The sequence below is a fragment of the Pagrus pagrus genome, assembly GCF_965226575.1.
Source record: "Pagrus pagrus genome assembly, chromosome: 11".
NCBI classification, from domain to species: domain Eukaryota; kingdom Metazoa; phylum Chordata; class Actinopteri; order Spariformes; family Sparidae; genus Pagrus; species Pagrus pagrus.
In genome coordinates, this window is record NC_140195.1 from 31,381,443 (window position 1) to 31,408,530 (window position 27,088).

The window sequence follows — 27,088 nt, forward strand, 5'->3', positions numbered from 1 at the left end:
TGTTTATGTAGTAAATTCTGTTTCTCTGATGAAGCTGCTTCTATATCTCTCAGTGAACTAAGCTTGATGTATTGATGTTCTGAGGGTGTGCTCACTTTGGCTCTGCCTGATTGTGCTTTGGATACATCTGATCCAGTTTCTGTAAAGTGTTTTAAAGTTACATTCACTGCCCCATCACAAACCTTTAGCCTAGCCATGATGTGACACTGACAAAGCCACTGTTTGCTTAGAATGACAATTTGACTTCTGACACTTTTGCTTAGTTCTGATGCTGTTTCTCACTATAACAATGCTACTTGGTAAGTAATGATCTGCTGGAAGCCATTTGTATAACAGGTGAACCCTGGCTGCAAGTGACCAAGCTTCTGAGTGATCCGAATCCAACTGAGGAAAAAAAATCTCACCTTTTGTACAAAGGAGTTTCGTTTGTAAAAGCACAAATCTGTTGCTGCCCAAGAGACTGTAAATCTTGAATAAATCTTAAAGTTTTGTGAGTGTCCGAGGTTAAAAAAGATCATTATGAGTCTACCCTTCTGCAGCTATGAGCAGAGGGCCATAGACATCAACAAGCTCTCAGAGACAGTTTGGATTTGCATTTACATTTTGCTCAGAAAGTAATCAGAAACTGAACTACATCAATAAAACATAATCACAAAGAAAAATTCCACCATCCACATGTCACAGCTGTTTTCTGTAAACTTCCTGGAAGTAAACCACCTGAAAAGGTCTGGTTCCAATAGTAAAGCCTGGGAACCTTTCTGCACATGGCTAAGTACAACTATTTTTTCGACATCATCAACAACATCATTGAATTGTCTTTAATAATCAAAAGAAACTAAACAAGTAAAAGACATAACCAGCCAGACAAAAGTGCACCAGCATGATCGTCATTTGGCTATGAAAAAAATACCAGCACGTAAAAGATGGTCACAAAAGTCTTCGATATGGAGTTTGGATCCAGTAATGTATGTATGGGATACAGATGCAAAGGTATTAGATTAAATTAAGACATTCACATTTTGCTTACCAAATTCCTATGAATGATGGATATTCACACAACCAAACCAATCATGCAGCAGGTACACAGCATCTCAATGTTAGTAACAGAAATGAGGATTTTTTTCTAAAGATTATATTCATGTTTACGAGGTTAAAAGTACAGTGAATGTGTCAATACTCAACTGTGACTTGAATCAAACTCTGATTTCTTTCTATAAGCAGTCTAAACACTTCTCCAAATCAATGTGCAACAGTTGATCTGTGCTCTCATTTTCCAAGTGGAGAATTTGACGACAGAAGAATTTAAAAGTATAAACACAAAAACAATTCTGTGCCTTGCTGAATACAAAAGAAGACACATAGTACATGTATAATGCAAAAAAATAAAATTTCAACATTAAATTAGAAAGTTCAAAAAAATAAAACAATGGTCTATTTTAAATAAAAAATGGAATAAAAATGTATATCTACATCAGTATATAAAAATGAAAGATTAAAATAAGTTAGAATTTTTTCAATATATGGAAATCCATTTTTTCATATATCTGCAAAAGTGACCGAGGATTGCCTATCAACAAGTCTATAATCATTGTTACATATCCAAATACATAAGGTATGCAGGCATGGGTCAAACAGCAAGGACTTATAACTTTTAGCAAATGAGATGGCCTTGACGGTTCTACAATCAACAGCACACAAGTATTTGACAGGGTTTAATTAGCCATTTGAGCCAGGTCTGCTGAAATGTCACAGTGGGTTGTAAAATCCTACACATTAGCAGCAACTGGACAGCACACCCCTCACAGTTTAACACTCTTGTGTGGGGACCATAGAGCAGCAGAGAAAGGCTAAACCATAGAGGTTAAAACTGCATATTATTCATCTGGATGCATACAAATGAAATGAGTTGTGTATTAGGATCCATTCAATTCTATAATGTGTTTGGACTGAGTTTTGTGAAACCTCCATGGTACTGGTACCGTGGGGTTTTATTCAGTAATCTATAAGACCAATCAGTTCTTTCAAAGGACCACTCATCCCTATATCAAGGTAGATGAGGTCAAATAAAAGAAAGGGGATACATCGCTCTCAGCTTGCCTTGCCTTCCTGTAGGGGTGGTGGGTGTATGCTATGTCCAAATGCTCTGCTCCTCCATATAATGAGTGCACCCCATTCTAATAGGAATGTCTACTTAACACTAATTCCCTGCTGCTGGAATGAATGATTACATAAAGTAATGAAAAAACAGTGTACAAAAGTGTGTATGTGCGCAACATCAAATGAAGGAGCAGAGATAAAGGACGCAGGTTAAGGCACCTTGGAACCCTGATGAACCTGAGGCACCAGGCAGGACAGGTACCCTGAAGTGATCCAGGGTGTGGTTAGCATTTATCTCCTGTTCGGATGTCTGGTGGCCAACTGCAATATCATGCAACCTAGAATAGTCCATGGTGGGTGTTTGTGTTTATGTGTTAAGCTCTCTCCCATTGTTCCCCACCTCGATCTCCCCGTATGCCCCAGAAAGAACAGCGTCTACTGATTACAGCAACTTGTGACAGATGCCAAGACTGTAGTGTGCTTTACTTTCTGGCCTGTGCATTGACAATCATACACAGTTTAAGGAATAGTTCCACATTTTGGGAAAAAATCCGCTGACTGTACACTAAATATGAAGCCAGAGCCAACAGGTTATTAGTGTAGCTTAGTATGAAGAGAGGCAGTTATCCCGGTTCAGTACAGCAACACTATTGATCCTGTTTGTTGAACTCGTACACAAAAATCTGAAGCCATGTTGTGGTTTTTTGGGGGGGGGGTTGCATAACAACTTGTAGATGGCTGATGACAAGTTCACACTACAGGATTTCAGCCCTGATCTTGCTGTTGCGATGGTTTTGGAGATCGTCGACAAGAAACTCCAGATCAGAGGCAGATCAGCACACGCATCTGTGAACAATGATCAGTATGTGTGAACAGTCCAAAGACAATCTAGCAGGCTAAATGTCTGGTTGAATCGTAGATGGGTCACGGAGCCAGGAACAAGCTACAGCCAATGAGAGCACTAGTCTACTGCTGTCATCAGCAGTAGCTTTCTGATGCTCTACTCTCTCTCTGTCATACATCTATTTGATTGGAGCGAGCACAATGATAGTTCATAATTTCTCAGAATATATACACAAAAGCTGTTCAGTTTTTGTAATCGTGTCGTCCTGCTGAACCACAATACAAGCAGGCAGTTTCACATTTTCAGTGCAAAAATACTAATTGCTGCCCGCGCATCATAATCCATCTTCTTACTCATATTCTTTTCTTTTGTTCCTTTTTTCTGCTGCCAATCAGCGCACAAATAACTTGGCCTGCCTGGTGTCAGGTCTTGTGTGTGTGATATTGTGGTGTGTGACCCCATGTCGCTGAGCAGTCATGTAGTATAAATACCACAACAACTGTGAGACACCCATTTACAACACAGAAAGCTGTGTAGTTTGGGCATAAGATACGCTCAATGCCTCTAGCTTTGTACTAGCAATGCCACATGAGAGAGGTATTGATCTTTTCATCCAACAGCAAATAAGATTATTTCCCAAAATGTTTAAGTATTCATATGAGACATTAAACAACACATGTACAAATGACTTATAGCTCCATTCAAACATCAGAAGTCCAACAATTAAAGAAACATGAACTTAAAAAAGCTCAATATTCTGACAGCGACATACAGACACACAGATATCCAGCTTTACGTACAACACACTTACACACAGTGACAAGTACAGCAGAGCTGCCAAGTCCGTGTGTCTTTACATCAACCCATCCCCCACTCCCAAGGTCCACATTTACAGTAAGAGAGAACTATAACACAGAACACAGATTTAGGAAGATAGGAAGAAGAAGTGCATTGAAGATACTGCAGTCCAACAATGGGGTGTGGGAAGGGGGTTCTAAGCCCGCCTTCATTTTTTTCTGTACATTAAGAACATTGTGACATGTATATAAGACATCAGTGGCATTTAGCCAAGTGTAGGGAAGGATAACAGCAGAACAGAGTGATGTGAGGCTTCATACGTGGCTGCTGTTCTGGTATTGTATTGACTCACTCTCAGGATGAGTTAATAGTTATGTGGATATAGTTACAACCTGCAAAGCAGCAGTAGTCTTAAAGTTTCTCTATGGTTTGCAGAATGCAAGATTCTGACATCTTGACAAAAACAAATAAGACAAATGAAACCCATTCTCTCAAAGTTGAGTCCCAAAGTGGCAAGGTGCACAGGAGTGGTTGGTGGTGATATTAGTGGTAGAAGCTGTCACTTAGGCACCAGGCCGCGGGACTGTGGGTAAAGTGGGGATCCTGGACTGGAGGGGCTGAATGAGGAGGTTGGGGTACTCGACTTCTTGCCCGTTTTTGGTCGACTGAGAAAGCAACGACACAGGGTTAAACAGATTGTGGCAATGACAGCAAAAAGGTTATGAGCCTAGACATTTTGAGGATTTATTGTCATTTTCTATGAGTTCCTTTGCTTCCTGGCCAACTGCAAATAATACCAACACAAGCCCGACCACAGAGTTTGCCACAAGATGAATACATGTGCCATCTTAATAGCAATAGGAGAGATACAGGTTTGCCTTACCCAGACTTTGGTTTCTTGAGGCTGTCACTGGTGCTGGCAGGTGGGGTTGGTCCCAAGCTGCTGCGAAAGCCTGAAGCATCTACCTGGATGTCATCCTCATCCCTGAGAGCATCTTCCAGAGCTGCTGCCACCTTTGGGGCGATAACTGGCTCCTGATACTCTTTGGTGGTCCGAGCTGGCAGGTCCATGTCCAGCATCATGATGTTTTCAGCCTGGGGAAACACAACAGAAGCACACACATCTGAGTGTTTTGCGCATGATGCATGTGCATCGAGCAGAGCAGTATGAAAGACAATGACTTGGAGTGACTTGCAAATAATAGTGCTGACACTGAGTCTTTCTGATCTGATTTAAGAGAAAAATCGGCTTTGCCTGCTGTGTGAGAGCCTCAACACGTGGTATTAAAACATCCATCCGGGGGGAACCAATCACAAGTGGACAGCTGAGCTCGTCAGTTCACATGTGGCATACGCAAGCTGGAGTGACCACTTGTGATCAGATCTCACCTCCCTGCTCTATTTGCAAATAAACTAGGGCTTGGACTTTAACGCGTTAATTAAGATTAATTAATTACACAAAAATTAACGCATTTTAATCGCACTTATTTTTGCACCGCGGAACGTTTCTCACTGGATGAGTTTCAAGCGTACCGATTATACTGGAGCACAATTATTTAACGAGTTAAAAAGCCGCCAACACTGATCACTGCCCATGGATCTATAAAGTTTTAATGTAGCCTGAACGCAGCTCAAACCGACCTGGTGCCTCAGCACTGCGACCAAGCTTTGATAAACACACCGGATCCGCGCCAGTTTACAGTATCCTCCTGTAGTTTAGCCGGTCGCTACTGTTTAAAAATTGCTCGTCGCAGTGGAGCTGAGAACAGCGGAGTTTCCTCTGCAGCAGCTGAACAGCTGACATGTGGTCAAGACGTAGGTAGCCTACAGACCTGTCACTGTCTCACGGTGCATAAGACTTCAACCTCAGAGCTCTCTGTCTTCAGACTGTCCTGACCTGTCCCTGAACATCACACAGGGAAAACATAGAGCTGCCTGTGTTTTATTAATGTTTACATCAGGCTGAGTTCAACAAATCAGTTTATGCTACTGTGATTTAAGTAGTTAAATACAGTAATCATCATAGTGTAGTGGCAGGAAAGACCATTTACCAAATAACGTGTTACTTAAACATTTTTCATTGTGCTGTGCTCTAAAAATAAACTAACAAACTAGTGCAGAGTCCTGTATAAGGAATGTTCAGCTTAAATTTTCCCCTTAAATTTAGGTTCTCAGGACAATCGCATCTTATCAGGTAATCGTTAATCGATCGATAAGGTCCATCAACTAACGATTAATGAATGAATCGATAATTTGCATCCCTAGTCTGTTGGTCTTGGTTAAGTACCACCTTGAAAAAACAAACAAACAATGTTTTGTTGCTTAAGCTTACTGTATGTATTCAGTCATTATTCAATGGTATACTAAAACCCATATGAAAAAAATTGCTTCTCACTGTTCTCAGGTCAAATATTTATATGCGATTAAAAATGCGATTAATTTCGATTAATTAATTACAAAGCCTCTAATCAATTAGATTAATTTTTTTAATCGAGTCCCGGCCCTAAAATAAACACATACATCACAATGGACGTGATGTTTTTTTCCACAAAGAAAGAAAGAACTGGATGTTTAACATTTGGCTAATTCACAAGAGGGCCCAAATAGTTGAGAATTTGAGAAAGTTTCACAACTTTTAGAACAGCGGGGCCAACAGTTGGCCCGCCAAAAGATTAAATTTGGCCCACCAGATGTCTCTAGCCAATTATTTTATTAATTTTTAAAAAATATAACAATGTCTATGATTTTATATTTTTATAAGTAATAATGCTCTATAAATATGCAGTTTCCCTTATTATTAATACATTTTTATAATCTCAGTAAGGGTTAGAGAAGGAAGTCAGTCAATTCAGACAACTTGGGATCCTAGTTCCATTTTGCATCATTACAATACAATACAATACAATAAAATACAATAGGTGCTTGCTTTTGGCCAATGATCCACCATTAAGTTTCAGTTTTGGACCCCCTAAGGGAAAAAATTTGGGGACCCCTGGTTTTTGACAAAGTAGTAGCCTATATTAGTTTACTGTATTTGTAAAATGTGACATGTTTAGCGTCATTAAATGTTTCTTCTTTCGTAAATTGAGTGTAAATGGTGAAATCAGTGTGTTCAAACAGCTGCTAAATGTTGGCAGTTAAGACTTCAGCACTTTAGACACAGAAGCAGACAGGCTGGTACAGCCAAGCTGCCACAAACTGACACTTTTTATAAGGAAACACACAACTTCATGTTTAGTGCTGAATTAACAAAAAGGAACCGATGATTTAGAATTTGTCGTCGCTGTTTCAAAAGGTTCATCAAGTTTCTCTTCACTCCACAACTCACTTAAAACTTTCTGATTTGTTATGGGAGTCTGGAGATAGTGTGGTTACTAGTTCAGTGGTTGGATCAGTTGAAACAGTGTGTTCACAAATATCTGCTGCTAACATTAGCAGGTTAAGAGAGCCCAAACATGTCAGTGAAAGAGGGTGGTGTGTTTTATGTGCAGAGACCAGTCAGCTGGAGGTTTATGTGTGAACACATTTATCAGTGGAGAAGGGGAGGGGGACAAGAGCTTACTTTATATCTCATGTCTGGCCTCATCATCATGGCCACGTGAGCATGGTGACTGAGAGGCCTCCTGTACCCAACCGCTGAGAAAGGCCTGGTCATCATCTGATGGTCACTAGAGCAGACACACAGAGAGTCAGAATCCGACACATTTCTGACAGTGTTATACAATAAAGCAGTGAACTCTTCTGTCATTATAAAGGAAACTAGAATTAAAGTATCATGGTTGTATGCCTTGGCACACCAGTCAAGTTGCTGTTCCAGACTTGTGATGTTAAATAATGACCAGAACATTTTTTGCAGAATATTAAGATGTCATAGTGCATTTAACCTCTCACCATTTGGATATCAAATGTGATAATTTAATTTCCTATCTCATTAGACATTTGTATGTCAAGGAATTATGTCGGAATTATCGTATTTATTCTTGAGTTATGGCAAAAAATGTGTTTTGTGAGGTCACAGTGAACTTGACCTCAACCAAAAACTAATTAGCTCATCCTTCAGTCATGGTGGACATTTGTACCAAATTTGAAGAAATTCCCTCAATGCATTTCTGAGATATCACGTTCACAAGAATGAGGCACCATGAGGTCACACTGACCGTGACCTTTGGCCACCAAATTCTAATCAGTTCATCCTTGAGTCACAAAGAACAGAGGCATAAAAACTCTTAACACTGTATTGAGTATTTCACAAATGCTGCTACAATCTGTAAATGCTGCATTACGTGGAAATGCAACCGCTGCTCCAAAACTGAGCCCATCCATAAAAATAAACAAAGATTTCAAGGTAGTCTGACCTGAGGATCCCCTTAGACAGTGAATTATTTGATTTGGGACTGAATACATCAAAAACCATGTATGGGCATGTTCACAAGATCACAAATTAGGGATGCATCAATCTGACTTTTTGTCCCTTGACACAGATTCTGGAACCGACATTCAGGCTATTGGTCTAAACCTTTTGGAGTTTGTACGAAGATGACAAAACTATGTGTAATATAGGGCTGGGCGATATGGCAAAAAATATAATCCTGTTTTTTCCCCCCCATATTGATCAATATCGATATTTATCACAATATATTGTTAGATCATGCTGCCAGTTTGAAGACAATAATGACTGAAGTCTGAAGAAACCAGAGGGTTCATTATTTGAACTTTAGAAAAGTTTATTTACAAAAAAATAGTAATGTAAACATTTAACCGTGCAAAAAATATTTACTACTATATTTACTACTACAAAAGTTTTAAAGGTAGAAATCTGAGTAAAAAGTGACTTAATGTAAACATTTAACTGTGCAAACATCTGCCTGAAAAAAACAACAGAAGTTAGCTTGCCTTGTAACTTTAAGTACCTTAAGCAGGGCGGCAAACATCTCAAATGTTTATACAACCTAGACAAAAAAAGTGGATCACGACAGTCCTGGCATATTTAAGTACGACTGTAAAATAAAGTAACATTGATCATGCAGTGTTTACCACACATTCATTTATTTGTGGCGGTCTGCCACAATATCTACATGTGCTGCCACTTATTGATTTTCTATTTTTGGAGCTGAGCTTCCCATTCTCATTCACTCAAGACAGCGCACCCATCAGTGAATAGCATGATGTTATATACTCCGATACAGTGGATGGCGGTGTGGTTTTTAATCCACCGGTAAAACCTACGAAGCAGAGGAGGAGCATTTAACCATGGACCTATTACTACTGTACACAGCCCTCGAGGCGGAGCCCCATTCATTCCTATGAAAGCTGCTTAGTGGCGCATGAAGCCAAAAGCGCTCAACTTCTGGCCGGGGCTCTTCAAATAGCTTCAGCATTGTGCGGCCCATAGAGCGTGCGCACTAGAAACTTCTGCAAAGAAACGGCTGGCCTCATTCACAAGATCAAGCCACCAGGAAGAGCACCAGGCCTTGAAGCCAGTTTTCGCAGTGGCCAGACTGTGTAATTACATCGTCGCGTGATGCACTCAGGCCCAAAAAGACTTTTTACCATAAGCTAACCTTGTGAAAGAAGCATCTGTAAATGGTGGATAATTGTTTTTGAGCCTCACGACCCCCGCGAAATGACTCGTTTCACTGACAGAATTTGAGCCATTCGGTCCCCGTTGTTGTTGCGCTCATGCTGTGTGACCCCTGGGTATTGCCTCTTAGATGGTTTTTCCTGGCACCAAATTGGGCGGTGGTAGTAGGTGAATCAAGCAAATTTTTAACCGAACGCATAGCTGCTATAGCCTATATTAATTTCAATGTTGATCTTACCGCTTCATGTGCTCCTCCAAATCAACACTACTTGCCACATGAGGATCATGATGGCTAAACAGTTGGTTGATTTTTTTTGTATTTGGAAACCTGAGCCTCTAATGCCTGCTTCCTTTTCTCTCTAAGCTTTACAGCTCCTCCTTTACTTTTTCACATTTTCATGTAATTTAACCTCACAAAATATAAATAGATAAAAAAAAAGGTTGTAACTCAAAGCCAACCTTAATAGTAAAGTACAACCACTATATAGCTGCTAGCTTGAAACGCTACACTAGAGGTTGATACGTGTGGAGCGTCTAACCTACTTATATGACAATAATGATCAATAAAGTGCTAGGGCCTGTGAAGAGGTAAGACGGGCTGGTGTAAGTGAAAGCGTCTCACCAGCTCAACAATGCAGCGGCCACCTGGACTTGCCCCAGTGTGCCAGATGGCCAGTCTACCACTGCACATGCTCAAATAGAGACATTGCCTGACACCAAAAAGACTGGAGGAAATTTCTTTACAAGTTTATTTTCTTCCTTTGCTTCCAATCTGGGATGCGGACAGTCTGGCACCACGACAGCACCGCGTTGGACAACTGCGGTCACTGCATGGAATAATTATAGTGTTAGTTTTTGCCGACATTGACCATTCGAAATGGTGACAGCCTGGAAATTGGTGGAGGCGGCCGCCTCCAAAATTAATTTGCAGGAAAGACCCTGTCTTAGTGTAGACCAGAGAGCCAAATTTGTTGTGAGACTGTGACTGTTTCAGAGGAAGACAACATGATTACAATTTGCAATGCACGTTCTGTTAGGTTTCTCAAAGGAGGGAAAAAGTCTACTGGTTTTAACACAACAAATCTTATTAGACCTGTGGAATAATAAATCATCCACCTTTGATCATTACATCTGTATATTTTGAACCCTCAGGAGTGAATAAACTGCAGGTTAGGAATTTCTTAGTTATCTTTGCAGTATCTGCCATGAGAAGCAGGTAATATTGGTTATCAGTATTGGTGGAAAAAAAATCATATCGGGCATCCCTATCGCTATACAATGTAGTTCCCCCATTGTGTTTATTTGAGTTCTAGTTGCTATAAGATAATTGTAATGTCAATCCTCATTTTCTGACCATCTCCTTTATCAAGCTTTGTTAAAAGTGTAAAACAATTTTGTTCTGTTATAAGAAAAACTGTATGCAGTGAACCTTTAGTAATGTTAGCTAACGGCGAATGTCAATGTCAACACGTATGGTTTCATCTTAAAACTCATGTTTTGTCCTGTGTTGTTGTTATTTGTGACCGACGAAAACAACATAACTACTTGTTATTATAGGGGGAAAAGTTGTCTGTTAGGGGTAGGTAATGTGTTGCTTTGCAATTCTAATCACATTACACTTGTCTGTAACACAGTGATGTAAGGCTTTATTATTCCTCAATTCAATAATCACACTGCAGTAATTTAATGGATCACAATATGCTTAAACAAAGGAAGGGAGCAGAAGTGAAGACTGACCACGGAGCCATGTAAAGTGGACGAGAAACGCTGCAAAATCTTGATCCAACACATCAGACCAGGGCATCTCCACAAAATATTGAATGTAATGGCCATTGACTTTTCGCGAGAAAGTCAAAGAGTGGGGAAAGAAGTCGGCAAACGTGTTTAAATATGACTTGAAAATCTTTTATGTGACTCAGAAAAGTTCATAGAAGAGGCAATGTTTTAAAGTTTTATTCATCAGTAATGGTTGTTTAACAATGAACACAGCAAGTTTCATGATCCCACGTTACTTATGTCTTGTTCCGTTTTGATTGAGAGACCTCTAGCGGCAGAATTTAACGTGCTAATTTATAGTCCGACCGATTTAGTTGCCAAATAATATCATCAGATATTGGCCTATTACAAATAGGTATCAGTGTATATGTTGTCCGATATGAGGTTTGTTTGAGAATTTAAAATGCAGAAAAGATGCTTGGGGTGAATTTATAATCTTTAAATCCTAAGTGAACTTTACTGTTTCAGTGCACTGGTGTCATTTAAGACAATTAAGTTAAAGTTATACTGTAAAATGTTCTGCCTCTGTATCATATATTTGTCACAATTGATTACTGCATTTGAATGAGCATTGCAAATAATGTGTGTTTATCAACTGATATATAGATAGCTCCCTAATATCAGTATCTGCATCGTCCCCGAAAATTGAGTATTGGTCAGGTTCTCATTTAATCAATTATATAAGCTCTTCATTCTCATTTTAAAAACTTACACTAACATGCATGCTCAAGATGGAGCCCTTCTAGCCAGCTGAAGAATCTACCAAAAAGTCTGTTACTAGTATTCTGTTACTTACTCTTCTATGCGTGTGATGGGCTTCATTTTCCAGTATTCATCCTCCTCATCAAAGTAAGCCCTGTTGACTATTTTGTTCTTCTCCTCTAAGGGAATGAAGTTCTCAATGATAAGGTGCCTGAAAGTCAGAAAGAAAAACAGCTCAGACACGCAGAGAAAAACATACCAGTTCAGTCTTGTGACTCTCATCCTGCTGTGCGTTATATTTAAGAGTAATTTGGCTGAACAGAGTCAGCAAGATTCTAACAATTCAACAGTACAAACTGTAAAGCATTTTCTCCTTTTTATGAATTATTTGAGCCTGTATTGGCATCTTTTACTTAATTTCATTGTGTGAGTTTGGTTTAGGCAATATGGCCTTGAAATAATAACCAGATATCATTAGGCTATATCAGGATACACAATATTTATCTCAATATTTTAAAATCTGCACAAAAGCACTTCATAAATGCTAGGACTCGATGACAAAATCAAATACCACAATATATTTTGACCAAATACTGCAATATTGATATTGTGACAATACTGTAGGGATCACTACTGGTACTTTTACAACATACTAACACAATGGCATTTTCTGATCAATAATCATCAGTAATGGAGATATAATGACTAAGTGGCTAAAGACAAGTATTAGAACAAGTAGAACAGTCTGGTAAGTTCAGAAAGAATGACATCACTTGCAAATGTAGTTAGTTTCTTTACAGCATATGGTCCCTGCTCTGCTAGGGCAGATGGTGGTCATAAAAGATACAATATTGATCAATGTCTTCCTGACAGGCCAACAGTATGATATGCAGGCTCCATACTTGAGTTTGAGATCCCTGGTGAGCTCGTTCTGTGTCTGTTCCAGGTCCTGGCGCTCATTGATGTGCGCCTCCTGGATGTCCTGGATTTCTGCCTTCACTGCCTGCAGTTTGGCAAACAGCTAGAGGACAGACAAGGAGAGGGAAAACCAGGGTTACCATGATGACGGAAAATATTCAACCTTGAATTTGGCTTACACACCTGCCTGTTATGAGGAATAATGAACTATCCAAGAAGACAAACAAAGCCAGTAGTGTTTTCTTACATGATTTGAAATGGTACCTGACCTACTTGCAAGGCATTTTATTACCAGATACATAGACCTCACAAGTACTGATCATCAGACTTTCAAAAGCAAATAGTTTTGCTGTACCTATGATTTCACGAATCATCAAACATGTACACTAAAAGTGTATTTTTATTTATTCAGAATGTATTCATTGATTACAGCAGCAAGGCCTGGAAAAGCATGCAGAAAACCGTGTCTTGTATCAGTGTGGATGGAGGACAGGAGAACTTTCCCACTGGCATTATTGGACGTGGCAAGTCAAACCAGGAGCAGGGCTACATCACGTAAATCACCCACTGGTGTGGCCGCTACCTTTTTCAGTTTCTTGGTTTTGATGTCCACCTCCTGCTGCAGAGAGCTGTAGGTCTCCTTGAGCTCCAGAGTCTCTTCATCGTGGCTTTCCACTTGCTGCTGCATCTCCCGCTCTCGCCGTTTCTTGAAACACAGACACAGAGGCATACAATCATAAATTTAAACAGCAGTCACCGGGACCACACAAAAGTCACTAATTGAAAATGAGATGCACGATTTTTAACATTCAGTCAGATAAGGAATAGTGTACAGCACAATGGCCATCCTCAGAAAACAATGCCCTACTAGGAGACAACAAAGACCATAATGTAAGTGGAGGACAGTGGGGAATATGCAATAATATGCTAATGTGTTAACAATGAACATAATGACTCTGGATACACAAGGGATCTAAAATTGCAGTTAACAAGAATACAAATGCTTGGATAGTTGCTGGCACTCTCCACTAGCAGTTGATAAAACGATGACTGGGGGTTACTATCAAAGGCTCCACAATACATTGATCAATGTTCATAAAACAGGGCCAGCTCAGGAAAAGAGGGAAACATGTCTCGAGACTACGCCATCTAGAGCACTCATTGTATAAGGAACAAACAGAGATTTTATCTTAGATCTAAGAAATGTGTCTCAAACAGGCAAATTGTGTCTTGACAAACATTGTAGTCTACACACAAAACCAGCAGTGTGTCTAAAAAAATGTCCTATCTACATTCAAAACTAATCTGTAATACTCTGTTAGCCAAATACTTTCTGTAATCGTTAACAAACTTTAGTCAATGATGGAAAACAGTGAAGACTAAGCATAATTTTGACAGATTATAACCCTGAGGATGATCTACTGTAGGTGTACCACATGCATACCACCTGTAGTAGACCCTCTTGCTATCCTGGTGCCGGATAGTCAATAAATCAATTAATCGTATGATAAATTAAAATGAGCTCGATAATTTTGCCGGCCTCGATAATTTCCATTTGCATGCTTGTTTGTTTGTTTGTTTTCCTCGTGTCCCTCACTAGATCCCTCTTGTCAGTCACTAGCCCCATTCACACAGCCGTTTGCGTGCGGGGATCCTGCGCCAATTCTCCTCATCCACCTTTGTGTTAAAGTTTCAGATGTGACGAGGGGTTAAATTTCGCCTCCGGATGTAGTATCTGAGGCGCAGTATTGGTGAACCGAGCCGGCGGCGTGGAGCGAGGGTGTGTCGGTCTGATGGTGTTGGTGTCTGATAACTGTACAGATCCTTCACTCAACAAAATAAAGATAAATGTCCCACAAAGCAACGTTACAGGACCAAACAACAGTAACGCAGTAACTGGTCGTGTCTTTGGCAACTTATATGAGGAAAATAATACCGCAGTTATTCGTGTAGGTGTCTGTCAGCCTGTCGGTCCGACAGACTCTTCGTCACATTTCTGCCCGAAAAACAGCGTCTGTCCCCGGCAAAAAACTTTAACTCACCAAGTGTTTGTTGTTGGCTGACGGTCAGCCCTCCCAACTTCGTGAACTCTGCGAGTGAAATAGTCAGACAGCGTTCTGTTTACTGATGGCGATTATGTAATTATGTAAATTATAGAAAAACGTAACTTTGTCACTTTCCAGGGTGTTTGGTGGGTCAGGATCTTAATCACAACACATTATAACAGCATCATAAGATTATAAACAGACAGCTGGTACATGTTTAGATTAACAGGAGGACACGGGGAAACACCTTGGAAAAAACACATACGTCATCATCATCACGTGTACCGTCACGCCTCCGCATCACTACAGACAATGGTGCTAACATTGTTGCTGCAATAAGGAATCTTGGCTGGCCACAATCTCCATCTTCATTTACTTTGGATATTTAAAATGTCTTCTTCAAATTCCAATGTTAAATATTCTTTAGAAATTAAGGTTTATTGAGCTTTGAAAGGGTGTACTTGCATTATTATGCCATTATCAATATACTAGTTGAAAAATGGTCTCAAAGCGACAATATTATCGTTTATCGCAATAATTTCTAGTTATCGTCCAGCAAAATGTATTATCGTGACAGGCCTAACGGGTGTTGAAGAGCTACGGACTCTTGGAGCGCATCAATGGACACTGTGATTCACAGATGGGTGCAGCCGCACATCTGGTGCAGACCAAGCGAATGCTGCAAGCTTTCCTCTAGTGATAGACTATCATCAGCAGGAATGATTATTGGATCTGATATTCAGCAATTTTCCAATTATCTTTATTTTTTTGTCTGATAAAATTAATGAATTTTAAGATGAGCTACTTTGTCACCACTATGTGAGCTCAGAGTCTTGCTCACAACACGTTGTGGGTAAAAGTCTATCAACACTGAATAATCTCAATCTGCAAAGTAACTAGTAAATAAAGTTATCAAATAATTGTTGTACAACATTTGCCTGAGAAAATATAGTTGCGTGAAAGTATAAAGTAGCATAAAATTAAATTGTACTTTAGTATTTTACGAAATTAGTTAGGTTTCATATTCTCAATTTTTTTGCAACAGCAAAATGCTGACGTCTGTGACTAAGTGAGTGACTGAGTTAGTGACGAAGGTCAACGGTAATTACGTCACCGGGGGGTGTTTCCCTATCAGCTGGTGCCCTCCCCTCTACACACACAGAAGTTCGCTGACAGTGTAAAGAAGAAGAGTGACCAATGTGTTGTTGGAAGAAATGAGAAGGAGGTGGATAATGATGCTTTTTATTATTATTAAACCTTCATTTAGAGGCATGCTATGTTGTTGGTTGCTGTTTATTAAAACACTATTAGAAGTTGGCACCAACTCCCCACCTCAACAAGGGAGACAGAAGGCCTTTTCACAGAGATTCCACACTATCACCACAATGAAGGCTCGCATTCACGCTGCCTTTGTTTGTTCACACTGAATCGAGCAGTGCTCCAGTGTGTCATTTCATACAACATACCGGCGTTGCGGAGCCAAAAGAGGCGTGATGGTACACATAATGACGTTGAGATCTGTGTGTGTTTTTTTATGTGTTTCCCCTGGTTTCACCGGTTTAATCTGAACATGTTTCCGACGACTGTTTATAATCATATGGATGCTGTGTTAATTTGCTGTGATTTGCGATCCTTACCCACCATGCATCCTGGAAAGTGACAAAAAATATGTTTTTCACTCTAAATGACGTCACATAATCACCATCAGTAAGAGGACCCTGTCTGGCTCTCACTCGTGGGGAGGCATGCTGTTTTTTGGGGGAAAGTTCACTGAAGTCTCGGTCAGGAGGGCTGACTGTCGCAGTGATTTTTTTTCTACATAAGTTGCCCAAGACAGTAACTGCAACAACACAATAGTGGAAGGGGACAAAGACATGTTGAGTTTTTTTGCTCTAAATTGCATCACATAATCACCACCATTCAACTGAGGGAGCCGCCTGGCTCTGCTGCCAGGGACAGACTCTGTTTTTTGGGAGAGTAGGACAGACAGGGTGACAGACACTTTTCCACGTATAAATCCAGTATTTTTTCTCCTCATATAAGATGCTGAAGACAAGACCTGCTACCACATTACTGTTGTTTGGTCCTGTAACGTTGCTTTATGGGTTGAAGTGTGGGACATTTCTCTTTTATTTGATGAGAGAAAAAAGAGAAAGATCTGTTTAGCTGTCAGTGATGAACGCCATCAGACCGACACACTCCTGTCCGGCACTGCCAACTTTTCTATTCACACAGACGTCGTCTCGTCTCTGTTACTACCTCCACTGGCAGATGAGAGGCTTAACTTTCACACAGACAGAGAGGGGGATTATCGCCACTTGTCATAATCAAAATGTAATGTTCAATTAGAAATTAGAGGTTAAATCAATACAATTAAGAAGCTGATTATTTTACTACAAAACTAGGAATAATCAGGTCATACATAAACTTAAAAAAGACAAATGTAAAATATATAAATATTATATAAATAAAGTCAAATTTTAAATGCAAAACCTGAAAAGGAAATGCTCAAACTGAAAGCATTTGTAAAGATAAAATTGTAAATGGTAATGGAAATAAGACGTGGGAAACATGAAATGTGTAACTCAGAATGGGGAATATTTAAGCTTAAATGGAAATTTGTTAATTAAATCAAGGGGAAATAATCAGTAGACCTCAGCATTATACATATTTTTTAGGCTACAGCTATCTTAATGAGAAAAATATATAGGCCTAAAAAGAAGAGTTACTGTGAGCTGACAAATGCCTTTTTTTCCCCCACATGAGATTTTCACATTCAGGAATTGATATCATAAACTCATTTCACACCTTGACCAGACATGGTCCAGCCATATACTAGGCTTTGACCTAGTCTTGTTTAATTTTTATTACAAATCTTTTTCAGTTCCAAATATTGGGTATTGCTCTACATCTAGAACTAACAATCGGTATTGGTAGAGCATATACCTCTGTCAAAGCCCAACAGTCCCCTTATCGCATCAAATTGTACTCACTTATAGATACCAGCCACCTAATGCTTTATCAAGATCCATGCATTATTCCCCGAGAAATTAACGAAAATGTTAAAAAAAAACAACCAATCTCACATTGTTAAAGAAAGTGAGAAAGAATTCCTGGATCCATCCCTTTATCCACACCAAAAGTGAATGTGGCCCAAGACCTACATCCTAGTTTGGTGGTAATCTGTTCAGTAGTTTTGTGTAATCCTGCTGATAAACCAACCAACCAACACACATAGGTGAAAACACAACCTCCTTGGTGGAGGTAATAATTCAAATGACAGGTTATAATATATCATTACAGAATGTTTATGACCCTGTCCGTCAAAATGACAGACAACAAGAAAGGCTGACACAACCTCTGGACCAGGGGTTACTGTCATATTCTCCAGAATACATCCATCAATGAAAATAGAGATTGCTCCTGACAAGATGAAAAAACTTATAAGAGTATGGTTCATTTTTTTATGTTTGGTCTACCTGTTCAGCGATTTCCTGCCTCTTCTGCTCCAGCATTCTCTGTTGTTCATTGGTGTGATCTACAATATTCTTCCCCCCTACTAGGAGTTTACTCTCCATTGCCTGGATGGAGAAGAAAGAAAGGATCAAACCACTTCAAGTCACATGGAGGAGAAAATCAGTTGCATTTGACTCAAAAACATTTTACCAGCTGGGTTGCACGAACATTGAAAGAATTTAACCACAACAATACAGTCTATTGACTGATGACAATATCTACTGGCTTGTGTGTGCAGTTAAAGGCAGAGAAATCATGTGCGACAAACAAAATGCGATATTTGAGTCTATACTATACCTTTTCTTCAAATTGGATGAATAACATACACACTGGATGTACAGAAGGACACCCAGTCTGGCAAAGTCTGCTTACCTTCACTTTGGCTGCAAGCATCTCTCCAGCCTCCCTCTCCCTCTTCAAATCTTCCATTTTCCTCTCTTTCTCTTTAAGCAGCCGAACTTTCTCCTCCGCCACCAGACTGTGATCCTCCATGATAGCCTTTCTCTCTCTCTCCAACTTCTCCTGCTGCTCCCGCCAGTAATCCCCTTTGTCGTCCCCATCTTCATCATCGTCCTCTGTCTCTCCTTCCAGATCCTCACCATCGCTTCCTTCCCCAGCCCTCCTCCTCCTCTGCTGCCTCCTTTTCTTCTTTCCTGAACGCTTCTGCAGCTGTGCCTTCAGCCTGGCAATCTCCTCCTGAAACTCCCTGAGCAGGGCATCCTTGGGGTCCTCGTTGATACGTGGTTTATTCTTGATGTTCTTAGCCCTGTTGGAGTAGCGCAGCGTTGTCAAGGTCTCCTCCACATTGTAGGATGCTGGTCCAATGTTGGCAACCATGACAGTGCGGGCATTGCCTCCCAGAGAGTCCTGCAGCAGACGTGTGAGTTTTGAATCTCTGTAGGGGATGTGGCTGCTCCTCCCATCCACCAGAGCTGATATGACATTCCCCAGAGCAGAAAGCGACAGATTGATCTTTGTAGCTTCTTTAAGCCTCTCCCCCTGAGCACCAGTCTTGGTCTGTCTTTCACTCCCGGCTAAATCTACCAAGTTCAGTTTGCCAACTCTGATATGGTTCTCCCCATCCAAACCCAACTCACTGCACTCCACTGTGATGAGAAAGATGGCGTGGGAACGGGAGCTGTGTTCATTCATGTTAGTAGCACCCACTGAACGATTCTGGTTGCCCACATTCATGACATGTTCGATCTCTCGCACACTCTTGGTTACAAAAGATGAAAGGTCTTTAACATACACACCTGTGTCAGGCCTCTCCCTGAGCTCGAGACGACGCGACTGGTCTTTGGAGAGCAAGTCTTTGATCTCCTCTTGGTAAATTTCTAGATATGATGCTCTCACCAGGTACTGCTGATTCTGGGACCGCGAAATGTGAGTGAAGATATGCTCAAACGAGTTAGGGATCACCCCTCTCCTGTCTGGATCATTTCTCACCCCCTCCATAGTATATGTTTTCCCTGTACCTGTCTGCCCATATGCAAAAATGGTCCCATTGAACCCAAGTAGAACTGAATCCACTAGGGGCCTAAAGGTTTCATCATACAGATCTATTTGTTTGGAGTTCCAGTCATAGACTGAATCAAAAGTGAAAACTTTGGGAAGTTCACTGGCTGAAGCCTCCCTGGGGTTCCTTACAATAATTTGGCCCAATTTGACATCGACAGATACCACCCTTTCAAACTTGGCTGCCCGCTCTTTTTCATTCATAGGGCGACAGCGGACCACCACCTTGACCGACTCAGAGCTTTTGCTCTTGGACATGTTGCAGAGCGGCTGCCAACCCACACAGCCTGGCACTTTGTCTGCTCTGTCTTCCAAGTGCCGCTTCAGGAACAGTGCACCAATACAACTGCCCACATCAGAAGCTGTTGGAGAAGACACATTCAATGATTAGTACCAACCTGCAATGGCAATTGTCATCCATTCATCGACATCTTTACCAAGTTACTTAGGGCTCATACAAGCTAAACATTAACACAAATCTAATGTCAGACTAGCAATGACATAGTATGTAGTAGTAGCTAACCTGACGCCGAAACCTGTGCTGCAGTTTCCTTATTCTTGATAACTTCTTTGACGTGGTTACACCATTTATGCGTAATAAGATTTTTCCAGATATCACAAAACGGTACTCCTGAGCACGGATGAGGTAAAAACTGAGTTGGTCAAAATGAATAACCTATCCATAATGTTACTTGACAGTGGGGAGAAGCAGAATGTAACGTTACACCCTGCTCTAACTGTTAATACAACGGTGCCAATGATGTTACCCCAGTTCAGCTAACCGATTTAGTCTATTAACCGGCTACTATAAACTTCTTGGTTAAGTAACCTCTCGTTCGTCAACGCTGGAATTCCAGGGTATGAAGTGACAGCTGTTGAGATTACTTTGCTAGCAGTGACATGTTAATCAACCTTGTCTTTTACGGCAGATGCTCGTTTAATTTGGGCAACGATTTGTTAAAATATTGGCTCGGCTAGCTAACCAACGTTAGCTTCTGCAAAATGCAGCCCATAACGACACCGCAAGACCGGCCTAGCAACGACAAACACACTGTAACCTTAGCATCAGGTCTGGTAAGTTAGCATTAGCTCCACCTAGCTAACGCTAGTGGCGATGGCTTAAATTAAATCAACATATCGCCACACACTGATATAAAAACAGCTTCATTCAACCCATGCAGCAGAAACAAAGCTCCCCACCAGAAACAAGGCGTTGTTAAAGATTTACCAGTGGTGGTCGATAGCTAATACAAAATCCCCAGTCAGCCATTAGCCGCCGCTCGTCCTCGCAACGGTCCGGGTTACTAGTTGCCAGATACAAACACTATATCCCCCGTTAAAGGTAAGTGTGAAAACATACTAATCCATATAAATATTGTGTTTCTGGGTGAGCACATGCAATTCAGTTACGCATACAGTCCAACAAATGTTCTAACATTAAACATATATATGAATAACGAGGTTGAAGGTCCACATAAGTGCATTGTGAGGAATACAAATTCAAAGTATCCTGGCATATCTGGCAACCAGGTCTCAACGGTCTTGTCCAACATAGTTTAACGTCGGTATATCAGCTGATTCACTTTACTCACAGCTTAGCTACCAGTGAGGAAGGTCAACAGAATGAGGCTGTTGGTGCTTTAAAAATGAGTGTGGATCAATTTATTGATGAAAAACATCATAGAAAATACTTTACCTCAAATTCCTTTCATTCACTGCTTTCACACAGAGGACCACAATTAGCTTGCCAAACATTCCCACTTTCATTTAATCAATTCAACCAGTGCAAATCAATGCTTTTGTCTCCCAAAACATCCCTGTAACCTTTGTTCACATTCACTGAATAACAATACTTCCCTCACAACATTCAGCAGGATAACACAGAATTTCATCAGTTTTTGGTCCTGGTAAAATGAGAGGTCCTTCTTCCTCCCTATAATTAGTACTGTATGTACAGGAGGATCAGTTACTGTGCTCTCCTTGGAATGAAGGGCAGAGAGGACAGGAAAGAGCAAGCTGGAAAGACATGGAGGAATGGAAATGTAGGGAGAGAAAGTGAAGAGGGCAAAGATAGAGGGAGAACATGATCACTGACACCGCAATCAGTCTTTCTCAGAGTTCACTGAGATCACCAGATGTCCCTCTAACATGTCTGGATTGCAAAACATGGTTGAAACTACAATATGGCATTAGCTTAAGCAAATGTTAGGGAAACTGTGTGTATACCTATAGGAAACAAAAACTTCTTTCCTGTATATTGAATAAAAACAGGTAAATCTTGAGATGGACATTATAAATCCCAGATTTTCAAGCAGGGAACATAAAAAAAATGTTTCTCAGTAGCAGCAGTGTCCATGTCATCACATTTCACAGACATTACAGTACTGACCTGCTACATCCTATCTTAATAAACCCTTTCTCACAGATTAAAACCTATTCCAAATAGGGGTGGCCTTCACAGCTGTGAACCATCACGTCACACATAGAAGTTCTTTGCCTTCCACATGCTCTCTCGCCTCGTCTTAACAGTCGTCCAGCATGAGCGTCCAGAGGATGACCATGTGACTCTTGAGCTTAGAGTTCTTCTTTGTGATTTAATCGCCCAGGTTCGTCCATGCCAAAAAAGGAGGATGGAAGGCCATAGACGTCCCGTTCTCTCTTCACAAAGGCGGAAAAGGACGATACACAGTTGCCAATGAAGTGGTCAGCTTGACCTAAGATGTACAGGTCCACTTGGGCTGAGTTTGGCTGAAGACTCACCACTTTGACCTAAAAAGACAGAATGAATTACATTAAAAAACTCCCAGGTGGAAAATACAATATTGGAACAGTAACCAGTAAAGTAAAAGTTTCTCTCAGAAGCGTCCCAAACAAAATAAAATAATAAGAGAAGAAGAACAAGACGGGTCATTTTTGTATGAGTCTATACACTGATGAAGAAAGTCCAGCATAATATACATTTATTGTCACACATGACAGAAACAAAAGGGGCCAACGTTAAAGTAGACATTACTTATGCATGCATAACAGAGGATTTACAAACCCACCTTGCCCTTGAAGAGCTTTTCAATATCTCTACTGTGGGACTCGGAGTCAGTGGCAATGTAGACAGAGCGGGAAGAGGTCTTCTTAACCCACAGCTTGACAGCCCTGCGGATCTCTACCAGGTCAGGAAGGCACATGTTCATGGTGAGAGGCAAGGCTTTCTGCCGGTTGTAGCCAACACACTGAGGAGACGCCATGAAGTGAGGCCCTGTATCACCACTCTTCAGCATTTTGCAAGCATTTTGCTGTAAGGATACATTTACAAAAAAGATTTAGATGTGACTAGAGGATGAAGTGGATTAGATGCAGCCCAGCACCAAACTGAATCTACCATCGTTCTATATTGACTGAATTGACTTAAAAGATAATCCGGTGATATTCTATATTTTTCTGTGCCATAGAGCTCCATTTTTAAAATGTTCCAACATGAACGCACACAATGTAGTTCAATTTGACTCAATCCCCCTCATCATCCTGTTGCTGCCCCCAAATGTGGATTAACCTTCCACTGAAAAAAGTCCCCAAGAAATATTACACTATTTCCTCCAGTTTGAGTAACATCTACAGTGAGCAGCTGTTTAAGGAAATTACTGAGCCTTTTTTAAAAAGGAAACTATATATTTGTGAGGTGTTTTTAAAGATTTACATCCTCAGTTGGTACCAATGGGCTTGTCACAGACAGGCTAGGGCCTAACACATTGTTGGTTCTGATTGTTTTTCATGGGATTTGTTAACATTAAGAAAAGTGTAGAATATCAACAGCCTTTACTTCTAGGTAGGCAGTAAGCACTGAATGCAAGACATTTTCAACCGCAAGTTGACATGAGCAACTAAAGGGTCATTTTGGTGGATTGGTGTCATTGAAAGACACAGATTTGATAAAGGTACATTTTCACAATAACATAATGAATGCTTCCCATTGTGAAGTAGATATCGCTAAACATCTGGTAGGATTTGTAGGAAACCATGATGATTTTGTTTCCTTGACAAAACAGATGCAATGTACAATTGTCTATTACATCGATGAGTGAACAAGTATGTGATTGTCTGTTTGTGATCATACGAGTGAATTAGAAAGTGTAAAACAATAAGGGAGACAAGCAACCATCATGTGTCCAAATCCTGGCTTAAGCATCTCACCCAGTCAATTCCAATCCTCAGGTGAATGCCAACATAAGGCCTGGTCAGCAGGTTAGCAATGTGCTCTTCTCCCTCCTTTACCATCTTGTCTGACCACACCACATAGCGCTGCAGGCCCACATGTTCCTCTGTCACTGGGAACTGGGCAGGAGCCCCAGGCATTGCCAGGACCGGGTGCTCAGAGGGAGGGAACCTATTCCAACAGGGGAAGCACGGGGAGAGTCTGCCTGTTAACAGCTTTAGAGTAGGCACTACCTCAGTCATTAAAAATCAATGGAAAATGGACATCTTAGGGACTTCATCAGTCAGTCATTATGTTTACAGCATGGCCGATACTTGATTTTTGGAGCCGGTACCGATATAAGGAAGTAGAAAATTTTGATATCAATATATCTGCTGATAAACACACATTTTTTGGAATGATCCCTCAAATGTAGATATCAAACACTTATATAGGATATTTTATAGTTTAACAATCATCATTAGTGTCTTGAATGACACCAGTGCACTGAAACAGTAAAGTTCACTGTGAATGTATTAATTATTAATTATCCCCAGCTCTAAAAAAAAAGGTTTTCATTTAAGTGCACATATACGCTGTTACCAATCTATCTGTGATATGCCAATCCTGGCTGATTATATCATTCAATTGACTTATTGGCCTGGCTCCAATAACGTTTGAGGTAGGGCTGGGAAATATACACGATATATATCTTTCTTGTGATATGAGACTATATACTGCGGAGATTTTAGATATCCTTATATCGTGATATGACATAAATGCTGTCTTTTGCTGTAAAGTGATGTTCTGAACTTACCAAACTGTTCTACTTGTTCCAATACTTGCCATTACCTACTCAGTCAGTCATATCCAAACTAAACTGATTATTTATTTAAAAATGTCATTGTTACTGTTTTGTGATATTACCAAAAATCATCCCAACAATATTATTGCAGTATCAATATTGAGGTATTTGGTCAGAAATATTGTGATGTTCGCTGTTGCCCAGTCCCAGTCATAGTATAAATGAAATAAATTTCAAAATATTGAGATATATATCATGTATTGCGATTTAAATTTTTCTATGGTACAGTGAGACAGCTCCAGCAACTACTCACTTCTTCATCCATTGAGGTTGGTGGTAGGCACTGAAAGAAATGCCACCAAACAAAACAGACTTGTCAAATTCCACACCAACATAGTCCCAGAATGGACCAAATGGGTTCCCATCCTGAAAATAAGTCAGAACAATCCCTTCATGTCAGAGCAGTCTAGTAGCAGTAGCATCATAAATATGAGGTTATGGTTCATAATTGGTGATCTGTGCACCAACAGGGGGCAGCATATCATTATCAACCTTTTCATTTGGAATCTCAAGAAGGTGACAAAAAGAGGCTGAGTAATAAATAAAGTACTTTGAGTCTCTGTTGCTTTCAAATAAAAATCATTTTATGCTTCTTTACTTAGTAGTTCAGGAAAATGAAATGTACATTTGTTGACTGAATATAGCAACCAACATTATCAGATAATCGTGCTTTGTTGTAGCCAGTGAGTCAAATAATCCACCCCACTGGACTCTCACCTTCATAGGGCAGGACTTCTTGTCTGCACTCCGCTGTGCAGCAGTCTCAAAGCAGTAGGCTCTTCTCTGTCCTGAGGGCCAGTATTTGGGAGCCAGCTTCTCCATGAAGTCCTCCAAGCTGACCACACGGTGGTAGGGAGACAAGGCCTCCAGCTGGAAGAATTCACTGTAGGGAACATGGACCTGAGTAGAATAAATAAAGACTGAGTGATACAGCACTATCCATTTCAGGATTAAAGAATAAAGCTGGTTATATACTCATTTTTTAGTTATTGTCAACAGATCCCACAAGAAGACCAGTGCCCTTTAGTTCAACAACAATGGAGCTTTCTGGCACAGAGGAATAACATAAAACAGAATTGAATACCACAAGTGTAAATCCCAGGGGAGGACAGTTGGGATTTATGTGACCTGGTTACTGTAACACCCCAATGTCCCTTTGGGTTTCAGAAAGTAATATCTATCCTTTGATCTCCATTTTAAATGATCACATTTGTGTGAATGCTATCAACCTGTCACTGATAGCATTCAGTGACAGGTTGTCAGTGAACGTTTCTCATAACCTACATCACTGACTGTACTCACATTGGTGTAAGGGGGTGTATGGTGGCGGTACACTATCCAAGGAGGGACTGCCAGAGTTCGGTTCAACATCTTTGCAAAAGCCAGAGATCCAAGGAAGTGGTCTGCCTGGTTTCCAAAGCGACCTGTAAAATAACACGGAGCACTTTACACTCTAAGTTACACTCGAGACTCCTTAGACTCTCACAACTCTGATTTTCAACTGTTAACTTTATACTCCTTCTCATGAAAAGTAAATTAAAACTTGAATGACTGGTGAACAATTTTTGGGTACCTCCGTATGACATGCTCTACACTTGATGAGTGATTTGTAGACCCAGTGTAGCAACAGCTGTAGTTATTAAACTTAACGTTACTCACGCCCCACTTTTGTCCTTTGCAAGTTAGCTAGGTGTTACCTAGCGCTAGCTACTGCTTCATCGCGGTAAGCCAATTATTAAAATGTTCTCGAAGTTCAAATTTTATCGACACATCCTCCCTGCTGAATTGCGGGTTACAAAAGTATGTCGAGCTGTACCACGGCTCCTAGCAGAGTTCAACAAAGGTTCATACTTGAACGATGCGAGCGATGTGCATCTTTGACGATATTAAACGCCACTCTCAATTATGAATGTATGAAGTTTTGGATTCGCGAGCTCTGTTCTTTTCATACAACAGAATGCTATAGTCAAAGTATCAGTTACGAAGAAGAAATTACCCATGCACGGGCAGTACAAAACGTAGCCATTCTCATCCCACTTCAATTCTTCTGCAAAGGTCCGACAAGTTTGGAGAAGAAGTGATGAAAGTAAACATTTAACTATCAGAGTATATGGTTGTTGTTTAACCGCCATTGTTATTCATTTTATATCCCAGAATGCACTGGCGTTTCGATTTCTTCTTCTTGGGTTTATGAAGTTTTCCAAGCGCACATCAAAAACGTCTACCTCCACCTACTGTACCG

At 40.4% G+C, this 27,088-nt stretch overlaps 2 protein-coding genes and 1 long non-coding RNA gene across 5 annotated transcripts; 1 reads left to right on the plus strand and 2 right to left on the minus strand.

Moving 5' to 3' along the window:
* Positions 1 to 803: 803 nt before the first annotated feature.
* kif3b (kinesin family member 3B) lies at positions 804 to 21,109 on the minus strand. 2 transcript variants are annotated; one of them, XM_084365662.1, is made up of 10 exons: positions 21,024 to 21,085; positions 20,319 to 20,426; positions 18,650 to 20,157; positions 18,241 to 18,342; positions 13,300 to 13,422; positions 12,701 to 12,819; positions 11,893 to 12,009; positions 7,302 to 7,407; positions 4,623 to 4,834; positions 804 to 4,404 (listed from the first exon to the last, which is right to left on the minus strand). In XM_084365662.1, exons 3-10 carry the CDS (start codon positions 20,051 to 20,053, stop codon positions 4,299 to 4,301), a joined length of 2,289 nt encoding a protein of 762 aa, XP_084221788.1. In that variant the 5' UTR covers positions 20,054 to 20,157; positions 20,319 to 20,426; positions 21,024 to 21,085; the 3' UTR covers positions 804 to 4,298. The 2 variants fall into 2 exon arrangements, with proteins under 2 accessions (XP_084221788.1, XP_084221787.1); XM_084365661.1 differs by lacking the exon at positions 20,319 to 20,426 and having other exon boundaries at positions 21,024 to 21,109.
* Positions 21,054 to 22,436, plus strand: LOC311264641. Its single transcript, XR_014623479.1, has 2 exons — positions 21,054 to 21,137; positions 22,402 to 22,436. It is a non-coding gene; the product is annotated as an uncharacterized lncRNA (long non-coding RNA).
* On the minus strand, positions 21,428 to 27,088 carry pofut1 (protein O-fucosyltransferase 1). 2 transcript variants are annotated; one of them, XM_084365663.1, is made up of 7 exons: positions 26,843 to 27,088; positions 26,149 to 26,270; positions 25,564 to 25,746; positions 25,100 to 25,212; positions 23,981 to 24,173; positions 22,843 to 23,085; positions 21,428 to 22,564 (listed from the first exon to the last, which is right to left on the minus strand). In XM_084365663.1, exons 1-7 carry the CDS (start codon positions 26,976 to 26,978, stop codon positions 22,370 to 22,372), a joined length of 1,185 nt encoding a protein of 394 aa, XP_084221789.1. In that variant the 5' UTR covers positions 26,979 to 27,088; the 3' UTR covers positions 21,428 to 22,369. The 2 variants fall into 2 exon arrangements, with proteins under 2 accessions (XP_084221789.1, XP_084221790.1); XM_084365664.1 differs by lacking the exon at positions 26,843 to 27,088 and adding an exon at positions 26,420 to 26,765.